Source organism: Gadus morhua, chromosome 17 (assembly GCF_902167405.1).
Source record: "Gadus morhua chromosome 17, gadMor3.0, whole genome shotgun sequence".
NCBI classification, from domain to species: Eukaryota; Metazoa; Chordata; class Actinopteri; order Gadiformes; family Gadidae; genus Gadus; species Gadus morhua.
In genome coordinates, this window is record NC_044064.1 from 13,141,139 (window position 1) to 13,162,230 (window position 21,092).

At 45.6% G+C, this 21,092-nt stretch overlaps 1 protein-coding gene across 2 annotated transcripts; it reads left to right on the forward strand.

Annotated features, from left to right (window-relative positions):
• The first annotated feature begins 6,185 nt into the window (after window positions 1-6,185).
• On the forward strand, window positions 6,186-21,084 carry casq1b (calsequestrin 1b). Of its 2 annotated transcripts, XM_030337789.1 has the most exons (12): window positions 6,186-6,749; window positions 15,777-15,809; window positions 17,321-17,414; window positions 17,910-18,010; window positions 18,211-18,322; window positions 18,611-18,684; window positions 18,926-19,056; window positions 19,148-19,193; window positions 19,295-19,349; window positions 19,667-19,767; window positions 20,026-20,100; window positions 20,314-21,084. In XM_030337789.1, exons 1-12 carry the CDS (start codon window positions 6,507-6,509, stop codon window positions 20,611-20,613), a joined length of 1,365 nt encoding a protein of 454 aa, XP_030193649.1. In that variant the 5' UTR covers window positions 6,186-6,506; the 3' UTR covers window positions 20,614-21,084. The 2 variants fall into 2 exon arrangements, with proteins under 2 accessions (XP_030193649.1, XP_030193650.1); XM_030337790.1 differs by lacking the exon at window positions 15,777-15,809.
• The last annotated feature ends 8 nt before the right edge of the window (window positions 21,085-21,092 follow it).

Consider the following 21,092-nt stretch of genomic DNA (forward strand, 5'->3'; position numbering starts at 1 on the left):
CACACACATACACTCACACACAAACACCAGATTATGAGGGTACTTTCAGCGTGTGTGTGGGTGGGTTAGTGGGGGGGGGTGTTGAGGAAAGTTGGTGCCAACATACGAACCGTGGGAGGAGACAGAGAGGAACGGCACAGCAGGTGTGTGTGCGAGGGTGGGTGCCTGTGTGTGTGTGTGTGTGTGTGTGTGTGTGTGTGTGTGTGTGTGTGTGCATTGGTTTTTTTTTGTGTGTGTGTTTGTGCGAGTGTGGGTGCCTGTGTGTGTGTGTGTGTGTGTGTGTTTGTGAGTGTTGGTGCCTGCGTTTGTGTGTGCGTGGGTGTCTGTGTGTGTTTGTGTCTATGTGTATGTGTGTGTGGGGGGTGCCTTGAATGTGTGTGTGTATGTGTGTGTCTGTGTGGGTGCCTTGAATGTGTGTGTGTATGTGAGAGCGTTGGTGTCTGTGTGTGTGTGTCTTTGTGATTGTGTGTTACTGTGTGCGTCAGTGAAACAATTAACCCTATTTGTTCCTGTTTGGTCGTGCCTCACTGTGTTTAAGGTCCAAAGAGAGGGAGACGGATGGAGAGAAAAGCAGGGACAGGTTTAGCGATACTGTGTGACCAGTCATCCACCAAGATCCTCACCCGAAACACAGACTGCACACACGGCTCACAGATAAACAGATTGTCCTAATGTCCTAACAGGTTGGACTAGCAGATGATGGCACGGCTCAGACGGTCTCCTCGCCTTGAATATCACCAAACAACAACAACAACATCCACGCCTTTCACGGTCTATGGCGGGACCTGTTCTGTAGCGCCTCTTCAAGGTCCTAGAGGGTGACATGTTGTGACCCCCTCCTCCTTTTTGTGTTGTCATGGTTCCCGTCCCCCCCCTCCTCACTGGGTTGTTGCCGTCAAAGCCGTCTACCATTAGGCAAGGCAAGGCAACTTTATGTACAAAGCACTTTTCATACACGAGACGTACATAAAGTGCTTCACGTAGAAACATCGTCATAAAATATAATTAAATAATATAATAAAATAGATAAGTACAAGTAAACAAAGGCAAAGATGCAGTGTAGAAAATGCAATGTATTTAAGATTTATAAAAAAGCTTAAGCCGACATACTATAAAATGAAACGTAAGAGAAAACGTGCGTCATCTTAAACAGGCAGTGTTGAAGATCGATACGGATCTCTCCAGTCTCTCCAGAAAATAAGGCAATGATGCACAACCATTTAAAAATATGAGTGGGTTTCTAACGATGCCAAGCTTAATGGAAATGGCTGAAGTTTACCTTTAATGAAGTGCCTCATTCTGTCAATACAACCGTGTCCGTTTCTAATCATATGTATGTAAACAAAGAGATTCTTCTTTAACTCATTAATTCAGAGCTCCGGGCTTGAATAGCGTTGTTCTTTGTGGATTGTGTGTTTGTGAGCGCGCACGTCTGTGTCTTTCTGTGTGTGTGTGTGTGGGGGTATGTACCCGAGTGAGTCAGCAGAAAAAAATATATTTTTAAATAAAACAAAGATGATTAATTACTTATTCATCACAATCCAGGCTGCTATAAATAACTCCCTATAACATAAATTATTCTTTATCAAAAAAATGTACTTATTTTTACATCCATGTACCATAGAGGTCCCCAGCACCATTCCTTGAAGCTACAACTCTGTCCGTCTCCTTTCTCTCCCACACTTTCATCCCTCCACTCCCTCCAACCCTCAGCCTTCTTTCCCATCCCTCTCACCATGCTCTTTCTCTCTCTCGCTCTCTCCATCCCTCCCTCTCTCTCTCAGTGGCCTCCTCTCCCCCACTGCCTCCCCCACCGCCAGCTCCTGTCCTCCCCATGCCTGCGTGTGACATCTCATTAGCACTCCAACACAGAGGTGTCACATTCTCACCCTAACGTTGGCGATGGGGGAGGAGGAGGAGGAGGAGGAGGAGGAGGAGGAGGAGGAGGAGGAGGGGGGGGAGAAGGGGGAGACAGGGGAGGAGGAAGAAGAGGAGGAGGATGCGGAGGGGAAAATAGTACAGGAAGGGGAGAATGAGAGGAGACCAGGAGGCGAAGGAGGATGAAGAGGAAGAGGTGAGGAGGGCAAGGAGAAGGAGAGGGAAAGAGAAAGAGAGGAGGGGAAGGAAGAGAAGAAGAGTTGGAAGGAGGGGAGAGGAGGACAGGAGGAGGGGGCGAATGAGAAGAGAGGAGGAGGAGTGGAGGAGAGGTGAGGAAGAGGAGGAGAGGATAGAAGGAGGAAGCGGAAGAGAATGAGGGGGGGACCCATAGCAAAGTAAAATTCATCTCCTAGTCATTAATGAGCACTGTTTTGACCAAAGACATTTTGGGTCTTTGGAGAATTCTCATTTGTCTCCATTGTCACTCCTGAGGAATACACAAGCTTCAGCTTCACAGGGCTCACTCTCTGAGTACATCTTTTTTTGAGGTGTTGCCTGTCTAGAGTCTCAGCTATAAGAAATATGAGAGTAGTGCGCTCAAATGTGTCAATCCCAAGACGATCCCAACAATTGAATGCCCTACGTCAATTATGTCTCAGTTTATCGTGCAAAAATCTCACTGCCTCTCACATCATTCAACATGATAGTCTCAAAGGCAAACAATTCATGCAAATGTCGTGCACCAGGTATATGGTTTATTCACAGTATGCCCCACTTACCGACCCTTTCGTTAATTTCTCAGAGTATTCCTGTCATGTAAAGTACATCGAGTTATAACACCACAGGGCACATGCCTAAAAGTGCTCAAATGTGAAATGAGCTGCCAAAACAACGCCAGGCATAGACGTCATGTCAAGGAAAACAGCTTTGCTCAACACGCTCAAAGGCAACTGCAATTGTGTTGGCAGAGAAGAAGCCCTTTGCAGTTTGGTGTAATCCTAAACTGATGTTTGGTTTTGATTCTTGTTTATACGGCCAACTCTATTTACTTCAGCGTGGCGTGGGTTTGGGAGGCTTGGGTGAGGCGGAACACCTGTTGTGGATTGAGCCATCAAAGCTCGCAAAACAGCCATCACCTCCCGCTTGAGAGATCTGGGACACGTAATGCTGGTGCTATGTATCATTCTGCAATAAACTGGGTTTAACATCATCACTCTGTGTCCTCATTATCGGGGGATCCCCGTTAAAGCCAGCTATGGGTGGGGTATGGAAGACACCTAGGTGGGGTGTAGCAACGGACTTTGCCACGCACAGTGCATTAATTTAATACTTAATTGTTTCTAATACATCTTGCTTGTGTTAGCTTCTCGTATCTAGCTTCATTAGCACATTTGAGAGTCATACATCTGACAAAGAGGAGTCATTGGCTACACAAAAATGACAACTCTTGTAGCGCTCATTCTTCTCAGATCTGTCTCAGAATCGTCTCACGTCTGTCTCTTTACCATGACCAAGACACGAATGCGATCAGGGGAATACAATGATGAGATCCCCTCTGTTTATAAAGAAGTCTTCTAATTCCTCTCTTTTTCATCTCTGTAGTGCTCCTAAGGGACCCTTAGGGGAAGTGTCTCAGACACAGACCATCGCAGAAAGATTCGGAAATGAGAAGCTCCAGTTACTCTCAAGAGATCAGAATGAGCAACAGATAGGCAGTCGATTATTTTCGGGTGGGTATGGATGAGGAGGAGGAGAAGGAGGAAGAGGAGGAGGAGTATAGGAGGATAGGAGGAGGAGGAGGAGGAGGAGGAGGAGGAGGAGGAGGAGGTGTATCGCTGGGAGCAGCCAAGGTTGTACGGTGTACGGTCGACTGATACCCTGCTCATTCTCCTCTTTCCTCCCCTGTTTTCCTCCTTTCCTCCTATCCTCTGCTCCTCCCCTCTTCCTCTCCGATCCTCTCTTGTGTCCTCCTCTTACTCATCCCCTCTCCTACCTCCTCCTCTTCAGCTTCCTCTCCAGTCCTCTCCTCCCTTCTCCTCCCTCCCTCTCACTCACCCCCTGTCATTTATCTCTCTCATGTCTGCGTTTCCCGTCACAAATTGTAAAATGGGCGAGAGAAATGAATGACTGAAAATCTGTTTTCATAAATATCTTGTTTCGAGTTTTACCTAACTTTGCTCTTTCATTATTTTATGTTATTGGGATGGAAGGTGGCGATATGCTCTGATTAAATCTTTAATATCTTTGGTATATTAAGATATTCATTTCAATCATATTAGAATGCAGGCTGTGATTCATGATATCATCCACCTGTTGTGAAGGGAGACCATTCATATTCAGCATATTAGAAAGGAAATATGATATGCAATTTTATTTAATATATTTTTTTATTTTACTTGTTATAGCTTCAACGGCCAGTGGAGGGCACTGTTCCGCCTTGGTCATGCTATTTGAATCAGTGTACCAGCGTGTATTCTTGCACATTCACAGCGAAGACAAATGCTAACAAGATGACAAGTGCAACGGTTATATTTCCCCGCAGGAAAATTATTGCTTCTTCATTTTAGAACTTTATATTAGGGCCTGAAGGGTTCATGTTAACAGACTTTTATGTGAGTGTGTGTGTGCGTGTGTGTGTGTGTGTCTGTCTGTGTGTTTGTGTGTGTGACATGCGTGCAGCAGTTCGCCGCATGTGTGATGGCCTGCTGTCAGGTGACCTATAATGAAGCCAGCATAAGATTACTCTGTCTGTCACTCACCAGATCACACTCACTCAAACACACACACAGGCACGCACTAGCTCATGCACATGCACATAAATTCACAATTTATACACACACACACACACACACACACACACACACACACACACACACACACACACACACACACACACACACACACACACACACACACACACACACATAAAAACACACACACATACACACACACACACACACACACACACACGCATACCTGCATACATACATACATACATACATACATACATACATACATACATACATACATACATACATACATACATACATACATACATACATGCATACATAATATACACACACACACACACACAAACATAAACACACACACACGCATACATAATAAACACACACACACCCACACACAGAAACACGCACACACTCACATAAACACACCCACGCACATTTGCGTAAACCTCCACACAGATATACAGATATAACACAAACGCACACAAAAACTGCTGAACATACACCCACATACTGTACATGCATATATGTGTATCTATATGTATCTGCAGATATGTTGTATTTTTAGGGCAGGGTGAGGCTCAAACACACGACCCCATATGGAGACGGAACTCTGTTCTCAATCCATGCAAAACCCCACATCGCATCAATCATCCAGCTACACCTTATACACCCTCCTACACCCATCCAGCATCCAGCTTCACCTTCTACACCCTCCTACACCCATCCAGCATCCAGCTTCACCTTCTTCACCCTCCTACACCCATTCATCTTCCAGCTACACCTTCTGCACCCTCCTACACCCATGCATCATTCATGTAGACCTCCAACCAGCCAACAGCCTCATGCTTCATGTGTTCACACCTGCGCTACACTCACTGGCCTTCACCTGGTCCACAAACAGAAGCCCTTCTCTCTTCCACACTTTCTCTCTCACTTTCTCTCTCCCTAGCCTTACTTCATATAAATCTATCTTTTCCTACCTTAAACTCCCCTTTCTCTCTGCCCATACTCTCCCTCTCTATCGTCCCTTTTTCTCTCTCTCTCTGTCTCTCTGTCTCTCTCTCTCTCTCTCTCTCTCTCTCTCTCTCTCTCTCTCTCTCTCTCTCTCTCTCTCTCTCTCTCTCTCTCTGTCTCTCTCTCTCTGTCTCTCTCTCTCTGTCTCTCTCTCAGTGGCCAACAGGTGGCAACCTAAAGATAACTCCTCCCATGTCAACGACGGTATCGTCACCCTATGACGCCCTATTTAGGGACCCCCTCCCCCACCCTGTGCCCTCCCCCTCTCCCCCCCTCCCCCCCTCCCTCCCCCTTCTCCCCCACCGTCCGTTCCACCCTTTCAGCTGTCTCTGAAACTAGCACTATGACACCAGCCCCCCCCCAACCCATATGACCCCCCCCCCCCCCAGCCCCAACCGCCCGGCCCACTTCAACACACACACACACCCCCTCCCGCCGCGGTCCACCAGTGGCGTGGTCGTACCCTCTTTCTGTTTTTTTCCACCCTGTTGAGGGGGGGGGGGGGGGGGTGGGGGGGGGGGTATGGTTAAAGGCGGGGCCCCGCACTGTGACCCGCTCTTCTCTCCACGGGAGCACCAGCAGAAGACCCCCCCTCGACGCCGCCCGCTCTCCACAACAACCCCCTCTTCGGCCCCGGGAGTCCCAGTCTGTGCTCCTGTGTGCGGGCCTTTCCGGAAGCTATCTTTAGCCCCGACTCTGCTGCCTCTCCGCCCGACCGACCACCACCACCCCCGCCCCCCCTCGACACCACTACCCTCCCTCGGCCGGCTTGGTTCGAATCCCCCCTTCCCACCCTTGCCTCCGAGGCTCCGACCCCGAGGGGAGCCGCCTCAGTCTGAAAAAGAGCAAGGAAGCGGCGCCGCGATGAGGTGGAGCTGGCTGCTGACCGTGGGGGTGGTGGTGCTCTCGCTGGGGGCCACCGCCCTGGGCGAGATGGGCCTGGAGGTGCCCGAGTACGACGGGCACGACCGCGTGCACCACCTGAGCGCCAAGAACTACAAGTCTGTGATGAAGCGCTACGACGTGATGGTGCTGTACTACCACCGCAACGTGGACGGCAGCCGCACCGCCACCAAGCAGCTGCAGATCGAGGAGCTGGCCCTGGAGGTGGGTGCACGGCCGCGCCCTGCATGGATTAAGCCTGAGTTATGGTTGCACGTCGACGCGACACAAAGGGGGGTTTACGGAGCCCGTTACTTGCCCCCTTGCAGTCTACCGCAAGGGGGCCTGCCAAAAAATTGTAACCTTGCGTCGAGGCGACGCAGTAGCAGGGGCTGTGATTGGTCCGCTGACGTAAACCCGGCACAGAACCAAAGCAGGTTCACGATTGCGTCAAGGCGACCGCGTCGACGCGACTTCGTTGTCATTGCGTTGCGTCAATGTCCAACCATAGCTCTACCTTTGCACAGCGCCCCTGGTAATGGCCGCCTCCATTGTAGAGGTTTGGCTCTCCGCCGTACCCCATGGGTACGGACCCATGCCAAACAACCCCTAGTCGACCACCTCCGGTCGGGGGTTTGGCAGGTGGCAGAGGTGTCAGGTGTTTGGCACCGGGGTTGGCAGGTCAGAGTCGAGCCGGTGGAGGTTGTTTTGGTTGGAGGGGTGGAGGGACGGTTGGGGAGGGGTGTGAAGGAGGAAGTTATGATGAGGAGCTGGAACGGAGCCTTGACGATAGATTGGCATCAGGTCGGAGGAAGAGGATGCAGGGCTGGCTATTTTGGTGGCTTATCTGTGAGGGATTGATCTTGTCTTGGGGAATTCCGGAGGAGTGATGCGCACTAGGCTGGGACAAATTCATCATTTCTTATCAAGAAGTGAGAGTGAAAGTGTTTGCCGTTAAATAACAGACGAGCACTTTGAAGCTGGTGTCCTTATTAAAGAGAGAGAGATGCTGCAAACCTTAGCGATCACTAATTATCTTCCACACATAACTTCCATTCCATTGTAATTATGTTTTGCCTTCATTCTTGGACACCTCCATTTTCTCTTACCACAGTGATGCCATTAACCACATCAAATGTTTTGAAAATACCTGGCAGAGACGCTGGAACATTGCTCAGCATCTCTACAGAACAAACCTATTCCTGTTCTACTCCCAGGGATTCCACCTAGCTACATTCTAAGTGCATTCCATCCCACTCTCTCTTCAATCTCTAATGGCAAGATAAGAAAGTCGAAATAACGGCTGGAATTCTAGTTTGTGTGGATGAGTGTAAGGCAGTGGTCGGCAACCCTAGGCACGCATGCCACCACTGGCACGTGGCAGCATAATCATTGGCTCACACAAAAAAAAGAAAATATATATTTTTAATTTTATTATTATTATTAAAAGATCTCACAGCACAATACGGCAGCATAATTATTACTACCGATTTTTTTGGCACTTTATTCTCTTTTGGGCATTTCCTCCCAGTGCAAATATGATCCAATGAGTTACTGAAAGCTGTATTCTGAAGTGGGATCAATTGCGAAGAAAATATTAAGAATATTGTTGCAAGTGGCCTGTATGCATCGCCTTCACATGGTTTTGCAAAGCTGTACTGTCTTAAAGATATTGATGTGGATGGTTCCAACATTCCATCTATTCTTGTTTTTTACATTTCTCACAGTGCAAATATGTTTTTCAAAGAGTTTCTGAAAGTGTTGTTTTAAGATGGGACATATGTAATTATGTAGCAAATATAACAACAGAAGGGGTTCCTGTTCAACGCAGGAGAAGGGAAGTGTAGGATGGAGGGGGTGGGCTGGGTGTGGTGACCTTCAGAGTCAGGAATAGTTGGAGGGTCACTTGATCTGAGCAAGGCCCTGGTACCCAGAAATGTCCTGCTGCTTACATCATTTACACTGCTAGCCGGGGCAATATCTGGACAGAAAAGGCCATTTGTGCAGTATTCAGCAAGCCATTAATAACCTTCGATATTCAGTACAATGGATGACCACAATGAGTTAAAACCTTCAGGTGTTCATTCAAAAAGTCTTAGAATCGGTTTAGAATGTTCCGTGCTTTTTAAAACTTAATTAGAATTCGAACCCAATTAGAATAACATAATTGTCTAAACTGAATTACAATTACTACTTCAGTGTCCTTCAAACAAAGTAAAAATGTTCAACTTCAATGCCTGAGCCGAATCAGAATCCGAATTTGGAGCTTTAATGTATTTTAAACTGAACTAGAAAATGAATGGGTTCCAAGCTTGATCTGAGCTTTAATGTCTCCAACCCCGAATTCAACCATGAGCAGCCCTCCCACAGAGACATGATCAGCCCTGGGTGTTCTAGATAGGGGCGGGGTATCAAAACAGCACCGTAAGCATAGCGGTTTCCCCTTACAACCGCTTGGTGTGGCTGTCGCTGGCCGACACAGGAGTCACCTCTGGAAATAGACCAAGACCTCTCTGTGCCTGCTGAGCAAGGCACAGGGAGGGATTCAGGGCCCTTTCTGGTCCTCACTGCAGCATCTATAGATACCCATGAAGACATGAAGACGTACGACATACACACACACACACACACACACACACAGATATGGATACCTTCACCCGAAGAGAAACATAGATATAGATGCACACAGGCGAGACATATGGATGTACCATGAAAACACATACAGATATAGATACCTTCACCCGTAGAGATACATAGATATAGATACACACTAGACATATGGATGTACCATGAACACACATACAGATATAGATACCTTCACCCGTAGAGAAACATAGATATAGATACACACTAGACATATGGATGTACCATGAACACGCATGCAGATATAGATACCTTCACCCGTAGAGAAACATAGATACACACTAGACATATGGATGTAGCATGAACACGCATACAGATAAAGATGTGTACACATATAGAGAACAGACACATATATAGAACATACACAAATAAAGAAAAGACACACATAGACAACAAACACACATAGAGAACACACACACACACACACAGACATAGAGACCAGACACACAAAGTGAATAGACACACATAGAGAAAAGACACGCATATAGAATACACACATAGAGAACAAACACACATAGAGAACACACACACAAAGTCATACATGCAAACAAAGGCTGGCTGGCTAAACCTTTCGGCCATCAGAATTGAGTTCTTGGGAGAGCGCAGCTCAAAATAGCGAGTCATTTCCTGTCATGTAGCGGGATTTGTGAATTATTAAAGGATCAAAGGAATTGAAACGTAATTGTTTTTGTCGCAACCGAAGATCGTGTGTGTGGTCTTGTCAATGTGTATGTTTGTGTGTGTGTGTGGATGTGCATGTGCATGTGTGTCTGAGGCTAACCAATCTGATTCAAATTGAAAATGGAACACTAGCTAATTGCGGTGAGTTTATAGCCCTCATATGCATACACACATACTGTACATACAGGCTCACACCCGCGCTTACACGCACACGCACACACACAAAAACACACACTTACACACACACACTCAGCACAATCTTCCACTCACAGCAGATTGGAAGTGACTGCAGAGCTGCAGAATATATCTAACATTTGACCTTTGACCCTTCAACAGAGTCATCTTCGGTTTGGCGCGGGGGGGGGGGGGGGGGGGGGGGGGTTCCTCTGTCTGAGAATACTATGTGCTGTGTGGCTGAAAACCATGTCAGGGCCCATGAGCCTGGACAGCCATTGGCTCCCTGATACACTTGTGGTGGGTGGCCTGTCTCTGATTGGCTTGCCAGGAACTTTGGTTGTTTGAGACCCTACTGATAGTGTTTCACATTGCACATTTTCTCAATTGTTGATGTATAAATATACTCTATTTATGGGATTGTGTGTATCCCCCAGTGTGTGTGTCATTTGTGTGCGTGTGTCGGTGAGATAATGTAAATCTGCGGGAGTGTAAGAGAGTAAGAGAAGACTGAAGACAGAAAGACTGAGAGACTCAGAGGAATGGAAAAGTGTGTTTGAGGTTAAAACAAGAAATGAAATTCAGTTCACCAGACCTGAACGGGACGCTCTGTCCTCCTACAAGCTGGCAGTAGGCTGAGACTGAGACTTCAGCTAACCGTAACCCTACTTCGTACTGTTTATTCTCCCTGGCCTATCACTCTGTAAAGGGGGAATATCATGATCACATCACTAATCCGTAATATTAACGCGCTCGTTAATAAACCACGTTTCTAAATCTTAAAGATGTTCACGTTATCATCCCCTCTTCTTTATCTCGCTCTGTCAAATCCAACCTTATTGAGTGTACGATAAATTCAATGTTCTTCACACAGTACACAAAAAGTGCACACCAACAACCACATTTTTTTATATAAATATTACATTCAATTGGGATAAATGACAAACAGTGATTTGCCCTTCTTTCTCAAGGCAACCCTTGGCAACAGCAAATATTTGAGAACCCAAAAATGAAGGAAGGAGAGATGCGTCAGGAGATTAGATGTCCCTCGTCCTGTCATCTCATTTTGAACTCTGACCTTTCGGTCATACTGGAAACATGCTGTGCCCATAAATCAAACACCCAACCCCCAGCTCTCCTTACGGTGTTTGTTTCCTTCCCTTCCCACTTAAACACTCTTAGCATCTGTGCAAGGAATGCTACGTTAGCCTCCATGCTGTACCGGGGCCTAAACTGGTAGCGCTCCAGACGCCTCCTTCCTAAATCTCTCTCCTAAGCTACTGTACGTTTGCACATATGCTAGGAGTCAGTTAGCCATCGGCTCGGTGGGTTAGTGAAGATAAGCAAAGACTAGCAACACCTGTTAGCAAACTACTGAGAAGGAAAAGGTTCGGAATAAAGTTTAAAGATCACCATCTTTGAATGTCAACATAAGAGTTAAGCGAAATGCAGTTCACCAGTTAATTCATTGCAATGAACACATCTCATTTTTGTAGATTAAGGGATATGAAAATCAAATGTTGCTACGTAGCTCACACTTGACCCAAGCTCTCATCTCTAATATGTAAAAGATTTTATCTTTAAGAGTCACTTGCATTCTCCAGTTATTATTCTGATCTCTCTCTCTTCAGTCCCCATGGAGAGAGAGGGGGGGAGAGCGGGAAAGGTCAATACGTCACCGTGGTAACCGCTAACCAACACATTCTCAACTTCCATTGGTGGAGAAGAGCAGGGATCTTTTTGGAGAGAGAGAGAGAGAGAGAGAGAGAGAGAGAGAGAGAGAGAGAGAGAGAGAGAGAGAGAGAGAGACAGAGACAGAGAGAGTACAGAGAGAGAGACAGAGAGAGACAGAGAGAGAGAGAGAGAGAGATGAGAGACAGTCTTGCCAAAACTAATTTATTCCTGAAAATGTTTTTTGAACAAAGCTCTGAATATTGATGTGCGCTATGTGCTGAAGGTTGATGACAAAGTAATGATTGATGAATTGTCATCATTTCTATATTAATACAATTCTAACTGACAGTAATAAATATAAATATATTGATTGCTTCAAGATATTTGTAATTATTGGATGGCATAAGAAATAAAATCCTTCCTCGTTTGCATCTAGGAAATTAGCTTACATTTTTAGAGAGCTAATCCTATCTGTTTTTAAGGCAATGCTTGCATCGACAAAAGGGTTTACGACAGCTTAGACGTTAAATGATCTTACAAAGCTTTTAAATTGACCGAATCACACATGCCAGCAAAGTAATTTCCAGGGATTTCCAACCAATTTCTTTTTCTTTTTAAACATACATAAATGTACACAATGCAAAGTTGCTGACCTGCTGTAACGTGTAGACCTACAAAAGGTAGAAGGCTGGGCAGGAACATGTTTACGTGTTACTTTGCAACAGTCCAGTCCCAGTAAGGTTGTGGCACTATATGTGTGGACGGAACCAGACAAATTATCCAATCAAACAACCAATTCTAATGTATTATTAGTAATTAGTGTAAACACTTGAGGAACCGTTGCAAAAAAGCAATATCCATGCAAGGTCATGCTAATTAATTAACAGCTTGTGGCCTCGTACCTACGACCCAATCAAAGCCGAGCTGACTTGCAATATAACAGAATAACCTCTCCTTTGATTTTGCCCTTCATCAAGTTTAGACACAGAGATGTTCGTTTGTGAAGAGCCAAAATGGAGACTGAGCCAAAATGGTCTGATGCTCTTAAATCTCTCTTTGCTTGGGATATATGTGTTATGTAATTAACTCTTTACCTATCTGTTCGTGATTTGGAAGTATCTAAACCGGCAGTCCCCAAAGTGTAACTCTAACTCTCAAATGGTAATTTCTATCATATTGAACCATATTTCACAGAGCTCAAACCTTTCATCTGGAACATATCCTCTTGATAGGCATAAGAAAATATTTGAAAGCCTGAAGTCATTATCTTTTATCGGATTTGATGACAGTACATCAAGCATATTGCGCAGCGTCTCCCATGCGGCCTTTTGTCGTTTAACCAAATCTCTACTATGCAGTTCGCTCCAACACAACGTTCTTCCTCGACCCCTGAGGGCAGTGGATCCCTCCCCTGCTAAGGAGGACATTTGCCCCTGGAAATGAACACCATCTATTGCAGCGCTTTTTTGTTTATTTCATCACCAAACTGTCTGAAGACGTGAAGAAGTGTTGGGGGCATTCAGCCAGAGGAAAGAACTTGCGTTTGGCATCAGGGAAATAAGTCCCTGTCCGCCTTGGGCTGCAAAGCATGAGGAGAGCCTGATGGATCCAATCTTGTGTTCTGTTTATAAGGCGCTAGGTCTGTTCTTACAGCTCTCGCCCTCCGGGCCCCGGTCGTGTGCTCCAACACGGCCCATCAGTCTGTCAGCGGCCAATAGGAACGGAGGTACGCCTGTGCCACGGCTAAATTTATCTCCTCCGACAAACCACCACATCCTGATACTGGCTTACTTGTATTAAAGATTGACCTCTGATATCTACAGCTGGAGGCGGGAGTTGAGCTGGTAACTCAGTGTACCCATGTAGAGAGGGGGAGAGATTGAAGACAATTCTGGATGTGCAGGCACGAGTTCAGCAATGGCAGGGGGACATGGGGTAAACGGTGCCGCGGTGGTGCCGTCTCTGCGTCTCCGTTCCCCTCGAGAAGGTTCCACTGTTTTTGATTAGAAAACATCTCCCTATTGATAACTACACACCCCTATTTTACCAACAGGTGTGAGTTGATTGGACATTATAAGCAATATTAATGTTTGATGACGCAAGTGGTGAAATCCACCCAGGTGTATTATAGATTGATGGGGACCAACAAGGATTTACTAACCCTAACAGAGTCCCATCCCTGGGGACCAGTACCTGCTGGGAGGCAGGACTTCATTTATTGACCAATGGTGGATATACCCATTTGCGAAATCACAAATGGACTGATTTGCTTGTGATGAGTAATCAACCACACACCTGGTGATAAAATATTATCATTTGAAAAAGTTATTGAGGCCTTTTTGACGTGAGTGTCATTTTATGGACCCTAACCAAATAATAACCATCATGCTAAACAGATCAGCTCTAAAGCTAGCTACCAACAAAATGCTCACCACAGCCCTAGCACTACCCCCGCTCATGATGCTTTCCTTATTGCTAACCACGGCTACATCGCTGTAGTGTCTGTATACCCGCAGCGGATGTCGCTAAGTTGGGAAACTTTGTTTATTAATCTTCACCTTTAGTGGCAAGTGGCACCTTTAGGCATTTTGAATGTGGGAGACCGAAGTCTGCCAAAGTGCGTTATGAACAGTTCGGGTCTGTTTTCTTGTGTTTGGCACAAAACGGGGGTATGTCAAAGTGACTCAACCACAGATGGTATCAAAACACTTGTGTCCCCGATGCTTGCTTGATCGCCAGCTTGAGTGCCAGTAGGGCGTCTATAAGACACTAATTCAAACGGTCAAACTTCCAAAACATTCTTTATAATCTTCCCTATCTTGCATACTTTGTTTAGCAACCTTCAGATCTTGAAGAGCTTTTGAAACTAGCCTGAGGCAGTAATTGAGAATATAATTATTTGGGTAACAACCTAGCTTTTCATCCTGTATCTGGGGGAGAGGACAGTGTACTGGTTAGGGTGTTTGACCCCAAGCTGAACTGCTCCTTAATGACATGCATTTACAAAAATAATCACTATGGGTCGGAGCGTGCTCCAACTGCTGCAGAAAGATGACGGATTATTAGCGCAGCCTACTGTTCTAATAGCCGCCGCTTACAGGGCCCGAGTCAGAACGGTTTGATATGTAACAGGCTGACTTTCAGGGTCCGAAAGGGTAATCGCAACCATGATTCATTTAACAGGCTAGGCTAGAGAGAGAGAGAGAGAGAGAGAGAGAGAGAGAGAGAGAGAGAGAGAGAGAGAGAGAGAGAGAGAGAGAGATGGAGAGGGAAGGGGAGAGGATGGGAGAGGGCGAGAGAGGGAAGGGAAAAAGAGATGGAAGGAGAGAGAGCAGGCAGGACAAATGTAAGGAGAGAGAGACATGGATAGGAGGGAGAGAAATAGGAGAGACGGTTGGAAGCGGAGAGGTGATGGGGGAGAGAGACAGGAGAGATTGACGGATAGAAATGAGGGATGGGTGAGATAATGAAAAGGAGACAGGCAGAGAGAGAGAGACAGTTACTATATAGCCTGCCCTTTGACATTTTTAGCATCTACTGTAATAACAAACCGTACACAGTTGCCATGGGAACCAATGTTCTTCTACCATAAGAATTGTTTTTATTTGATCAAGTTGCTTGGAATGCAAGCTGTCCCAAAAATCATGACATCATTGATACTCTGTCTGTCCAATTGGGTTGGGGGGGGGGGGGGGCAGTCACTGAACTCATAACACATTTGATTATAGACCGTTGAGTTCTGCTGACTAACCGAATGACCGGAATAACGTTGTGTCCTGCCGTTTGGACACACACTTAACCATTTGTACATTCCCCCCCTTTATGGAAAAATGCCAGATTAATATTTTATTTCAAAGTATTTTTAAGGAGGTTAAGGGGTTCAAGGGGGTTATGCCATATTTCTCAACGATGATATCCCAAAGGGAGGCTGATAATGGAACCAAACCTTCCGGATAGGAGCCGAAACACCTCGCCACGCTAGCTCTACCTGCGCACATCCACCTGAGTCCCACTGACTCTATGCAGTCTCCATCCCGATGCCATGACAATGTGACAATGACCTATGACCTTCCCTTACAGTTGTCCATCACCCAGGCATCCCTTATCTTTAAGGTATGTGCGGTTCTGTCGTATGTCTCGCTAACGCTGTGGGCTGCCTAGGGTTCTGATGGCTCCAACCCCCCCTCCCCCCCCCCCCCCCCCCCCCCCCCCCCCCCCCCCCCCCGCCCCCCTCCCGTTGTAAGTCCTCCAGTGGTTTGAACCCTCCCAGCACGGCCACAGGACCAGAAGAACCACGCCCAAACGGGCCGGTCCCTCCCGAGGACCGCGCTGCGTTTTGGGTGTTGTTAACTTTAAGGCAGCGGCTTTGGCTGCGGTGCTGTCCCTTGTGTTTACTGTGTGTGCTGTGGCAGGGTGGGACCACTGGGGAGGACTTCGGGACCCCTAACCCCCGTGGGCGCCGTTAAGATACGATAACATCAATACGGTATTGATGGCAGAGGGGAGACGTCGGTTCAGATCGAGTACAGGGTCACTTCTGAGGACGTGAGGATAGTTTGCATAGGGAAAGTGAGCAAGACCTGTGTGTGTGTATGTATTTGTGTAGGTGTGTTTGTGTGTGTGTGTGTGTGTGTGTGTGTGTGTGTGTGTGTGTGTGTGTGTGGTGTGTGTGTGTGTGTGTGTGCGTGTATGTGTGTGTGTGTGTGTGTGTGTGTGTGTGTGTGTGTGTGTGTGTGTGTGTGTGTGTGTGTGTGTGTATGTCTGCCCACATGTCTGTGCATATCATGTATGTGCATAGAAGCTTGAGTAGATTTTAAGTTTGCTAACTCTGGGAGCGGCCGTCTTCACTTTCGCACAACACCTGTCGCTGCGTCTCTCTCACTGGACGTTGCCGGCTCGAGTTAAGCCCCTCTAGTGCTCCTCCTCCCACATTGGCTATGAGAGCTGTCAATCATCAGCTCTGGTTTCACATTGGTTATGTATCATGTCAATCATGGGTTTGGGTTTCACTCCGATTTAGAAAGTGCAAGGCAGCAGTCCAAGGGCTTTCGCTTTTAAGGCCTTGGATTTGAGCCGGAATGCCAGGGGTTAGGGTGAATATGAGACATATCTATCCACATTCAGTTCAGGATAGATATGTGGTTTGGGTACAAAGAGAGGACTTGATTTCATCAGTGTCCAAGTCAAGACTTGTTTATTCGCAGCCTTTTACCGAGTTGCAGTCTCTGAAGAACTAGACGAGACACTTGAATCCGAAGCACTCAGTTCTCATTGCAATTATAAGACGGTCAGTATAATAATAACCCTGGAGTACTGGAGTACCTTATTATTCCTAAATATTTTTTTATTTTACAAAAGGAGTCACAAATGAAAGGAGAATGATTATTAAAAAAAGTAGAAAATGGAGAATAAAACAGAAGTAAAATAGATACACATATAAAATATAAATGAAATATTCAGATCTACATGCAAAATCTACGTTCGCAAATACATATATGAAACAACAAAATGGCTAAAAAATGATAAAAAACACTATCACAATGTGTTAACATGATCTACACCTTACTCTTCTTACCCGGCCTGTTATCAGTGTTACTCACTCCATGCCCCCTCGCTCCCTCCAGCTCGCCGCCCAGGTTCTGGAAGACCTGAAGGATGAGGACATTGGTTTTGCACTGTTGGATGCTAAGAAGGAGAAGTCCGTGGCCAAGTCGCTTGGTAAGCCTGACTGTTTGAAGACGACACCTTGTTTCGTCTCTCGATTGAAAAAATATATATCATTTGTTTATATACTATCAATAATTTGACACCAAAAAGGATATTAAGTATAAAGATGTGTTGATGAATGAAAACTAATAACACAAGTGTCAGGTTGAAAATATCAAAATGTAAAACTTTATTGGAATCAGGAATCTAGGAGGATGCATGCAAGGCGGGACATTTACTCAACTCTGCTGCCCCCAAGTGTTGGAACATAGCAGTGGCTAGGTAATCGTCTGATCAACAATCCCCTGAGAACAGATAAACTGCTGCAGTGCATTTTGTCAGAAAAAAAAAAAGTATGTTCTCAAAATGCAAGTCTAAAAAGACACTCAGTATTTGACTTCAACATGATGAAGAGGCAGGTCAATGCCGGTCAATGTGCAATGGAATGGATCCAACATTACAACTTCATTTCCATCTGTTAATCCTATTCCTCTCTCTTCTCCCCAGGTCTGGATGAGGTGGAGAGCATCTACATCTTTGCTGATGATGAGATCATCGAGTACGATGGAGAGCTGGCAGCTGACACTCTGGTGGAGTTCCTTTATGATGTGAGTACTTCCTCAGACAGAGAGATGGTTCCCCACAACATTGAGGAACCATTGACAGAATAATGGAGAAGTGTACAGCAGGAGTTTTAAATAAAGGGAAATATAAAGGCTCCAGGGAAAACTCGAATTTAGCCCTTCCAGCCTGGATTTGAATCGTATTTGTTTTGATGAAAATCGTGTGATTCGCTTGCGGTGCGCAGGTGATTGAAGACCCCGTGGAGATCATTGACAACGAACGCGAGCTCAAGGGCTTCAACAACATGGACGAGGTCATCAAGCTCGCCGGATACTTCAAGAGCGAGAAATCCCCCCGTAGGTGGTCACTGTCAAAAGTTATTCTTGTGGAGGTGTACCAGATAGGCTCAGTCCTGATCGCAGCAACCCGGGTTCGAATTATGCCCGTGGTCCTCTGCTGCATGTCCTCCCCTCTGTTTCCCATGCATTCCTCTCTATCTCATTCAATAATAAGGAATACAAATGTTTAGACAAAGCCTTTAAAAAATAAATAAGTTATTGTTACGATTCAACCTGTTACCGATATTGGAAACGTCCCCATTGGTTTCTGATGCTGACCTTATGGATTCTTCTGCCTTCTTTCAGACTACGTGGAATACGAAGACGCAGCTGAGGAGTTCCACCCTTTCATTAAGTTCTTCGCCACCTTCGACCCGAAGGTTGGCACTAGATCATTCCTCATTTGAATATCTGTGTTTAGGATGGAAACTCAATGGAAAAACAAAGCAAATCACATGCAAACGCTCCCTTCAAATTCAGATCCACATACAACAGAAACTCAAAATCGGTATAGCAACAAAACACTGTGTGACGTTGTTTCTTGAAAAACCAGGACCGGAGTATAGCTTGACCGTTCTTGTTTGAGCGATCTATCTATCTCTATCTATCTCTTCCTTTCAGATCGGCAAAAAGCTGAAGCTGAAGCTGAACGAGGTGGACCTGTACGAACCCTTCATGGAAGAGTCAGTGTCCATTCCCGGCAGGCCGTACACTGAAGATGAGCTCGTCAATTACATTGAGGAGCACGACAGGTCGGACCACCGTCATATGACCTCCATAAGGTGGCACAGAAATAATTCAGTGTTTGAGACTATAATGAGTCGTCTTTTCTTTTGTTTCCAGGCCCACCTTGAGGAAGCTTGAGCCCCACAGCATGTATGAGATCTGGGTATGAAGTGTGAATCTCTCCTTAATTCCTATGGTAGACTGCAGGGGGGTTGAGGGTCACCATTGGAGAAGCCCTCTTTAATAAATACCTCTCATTAACAGGAGGATGACATTGACGGAGAGCACATCGTTGCGTTCGCTGAGGAGGATGACCCAGGTACAGTATGGCTATGACAATAGGAGTGCACATAGGAACAGGTACACCAGGAGTTCTTTAGTGGTAACATGTTCATGTTTCTATGAGCATTCACAAAGAAAGTCGAATAATGAAATATGCTAATCTATTCAAAGACAAAGTTGCTTTTGTTGTTATTGTTAAGAAGTCAAGACATTCTTGACTAAAAGATCCCAGAACTCACAGCTTCTCTTATGACCTCAAGTACTAAAGTTAATAAGTCAGAAAGATGAACGACATCGCTGGACGAAACCACAGGCTGCCGGGTTGACGACCTGACCTTTGAACTTTGCACCCAGACGGTTATGAATTCCTGGAGATTCTGAAGGAAGTGGCTCGTGAGAACACAGACAACCCCAACCTCAGCATCATCTGGATCGACCCCGACAACTTCCCCCTGGTATGACCAGGAACACTCTTCAATCGGATAATGAATCTGATTTCTTTAATCTCTTTAATCTGATAATGAAATATTGTTGGAAGAGTATTCCACAAAATGTACATATATATATAATAAGAACATTCAACAAAATATGCCCCTGGAGCTCTGATTATTGCCAATTAGATAACATGATGGTCTTCCCATTAGTATTGCTAATTAATGCTAGCTGTGTCCACCTGTTGACCTTCAGCTGACCTCTGATCCTGTCCTTTTCAGCTGGTGCCCTACTGGGAGAAGACCTTCCGCATCGACCTGGGTTCCCCCCAGATTGGTGTTGTTGATGTGGAGGATGTAAGCCCTCTAATGCAGTTCATACATGATGTTACCCCCCCTCCCCCGAAATGAATCTATTTGATAAGACTTGGGTAAAGATTAACTCATTGGCTGAGCTCTAAGGTATAGAGTTGTTTGATGTGAGCGGGTCCCCAAATGTAGGATCAGGGCTGTTCTGCATTGTACTCAAGTGTGCTCCTGAAGCTTTATTGATTGGTTTCTCACTCACAGGCCGACAGTGTGTGGATGGAAATGGACGACCAGGACGACATGCCCACAGCTGATGAACTGGAACAGTGGGTCGAAGATGTGCTGTCCGGTAAAATAGACCCAGATATGGATGATGATGATGATGAAGACGACGATGATGATGATGACGATGATGATGACGATGATGACGATGATGATGACGATGATGATGATGATGATGATGATGATGACGATGATGATGACGATGATGATGACGACGATGATGATGATGATGATGATGACGACGATGATGACGATGATGATGATGACGATGTTGTCTAAATGTTCACCATCTCAAATTTCTAAATTGCCAATCCTCTCGTTTAGCGTGGCCTCACAACAAGAGAAACAATAGTGACTTTCGATAGCACACTGTTTTTGTCGTGTAGCTGGATATTTTAAGGGACACTGGAAAATCGGTAACTTCTACCGCTAAAGTGTTGGGTTAAAATGTACACATACGTTTATGCCCTTTGTTCGTTTTCTACATCAATCCAACTGGCCTATGATTACAAGCTAAGTTCAGTCGAAGAACCCACATCAACTCTATAACTTAATTTGGTCCCATTCGGTTAACCAACACATCATTCACGACCAGATGGAGTGAGAAGATACAAAGTACAGTAATATTTTCTAAACATAGCTGGACATGGTCTTAAATTAAGTAGGAGACTACTCGAAAAATTGCAGAATACATTGCTGTTTGTTTTCAGAACAATATTTTACTTGGATAAAAAAATATTAAAAAATCGACTGATGTC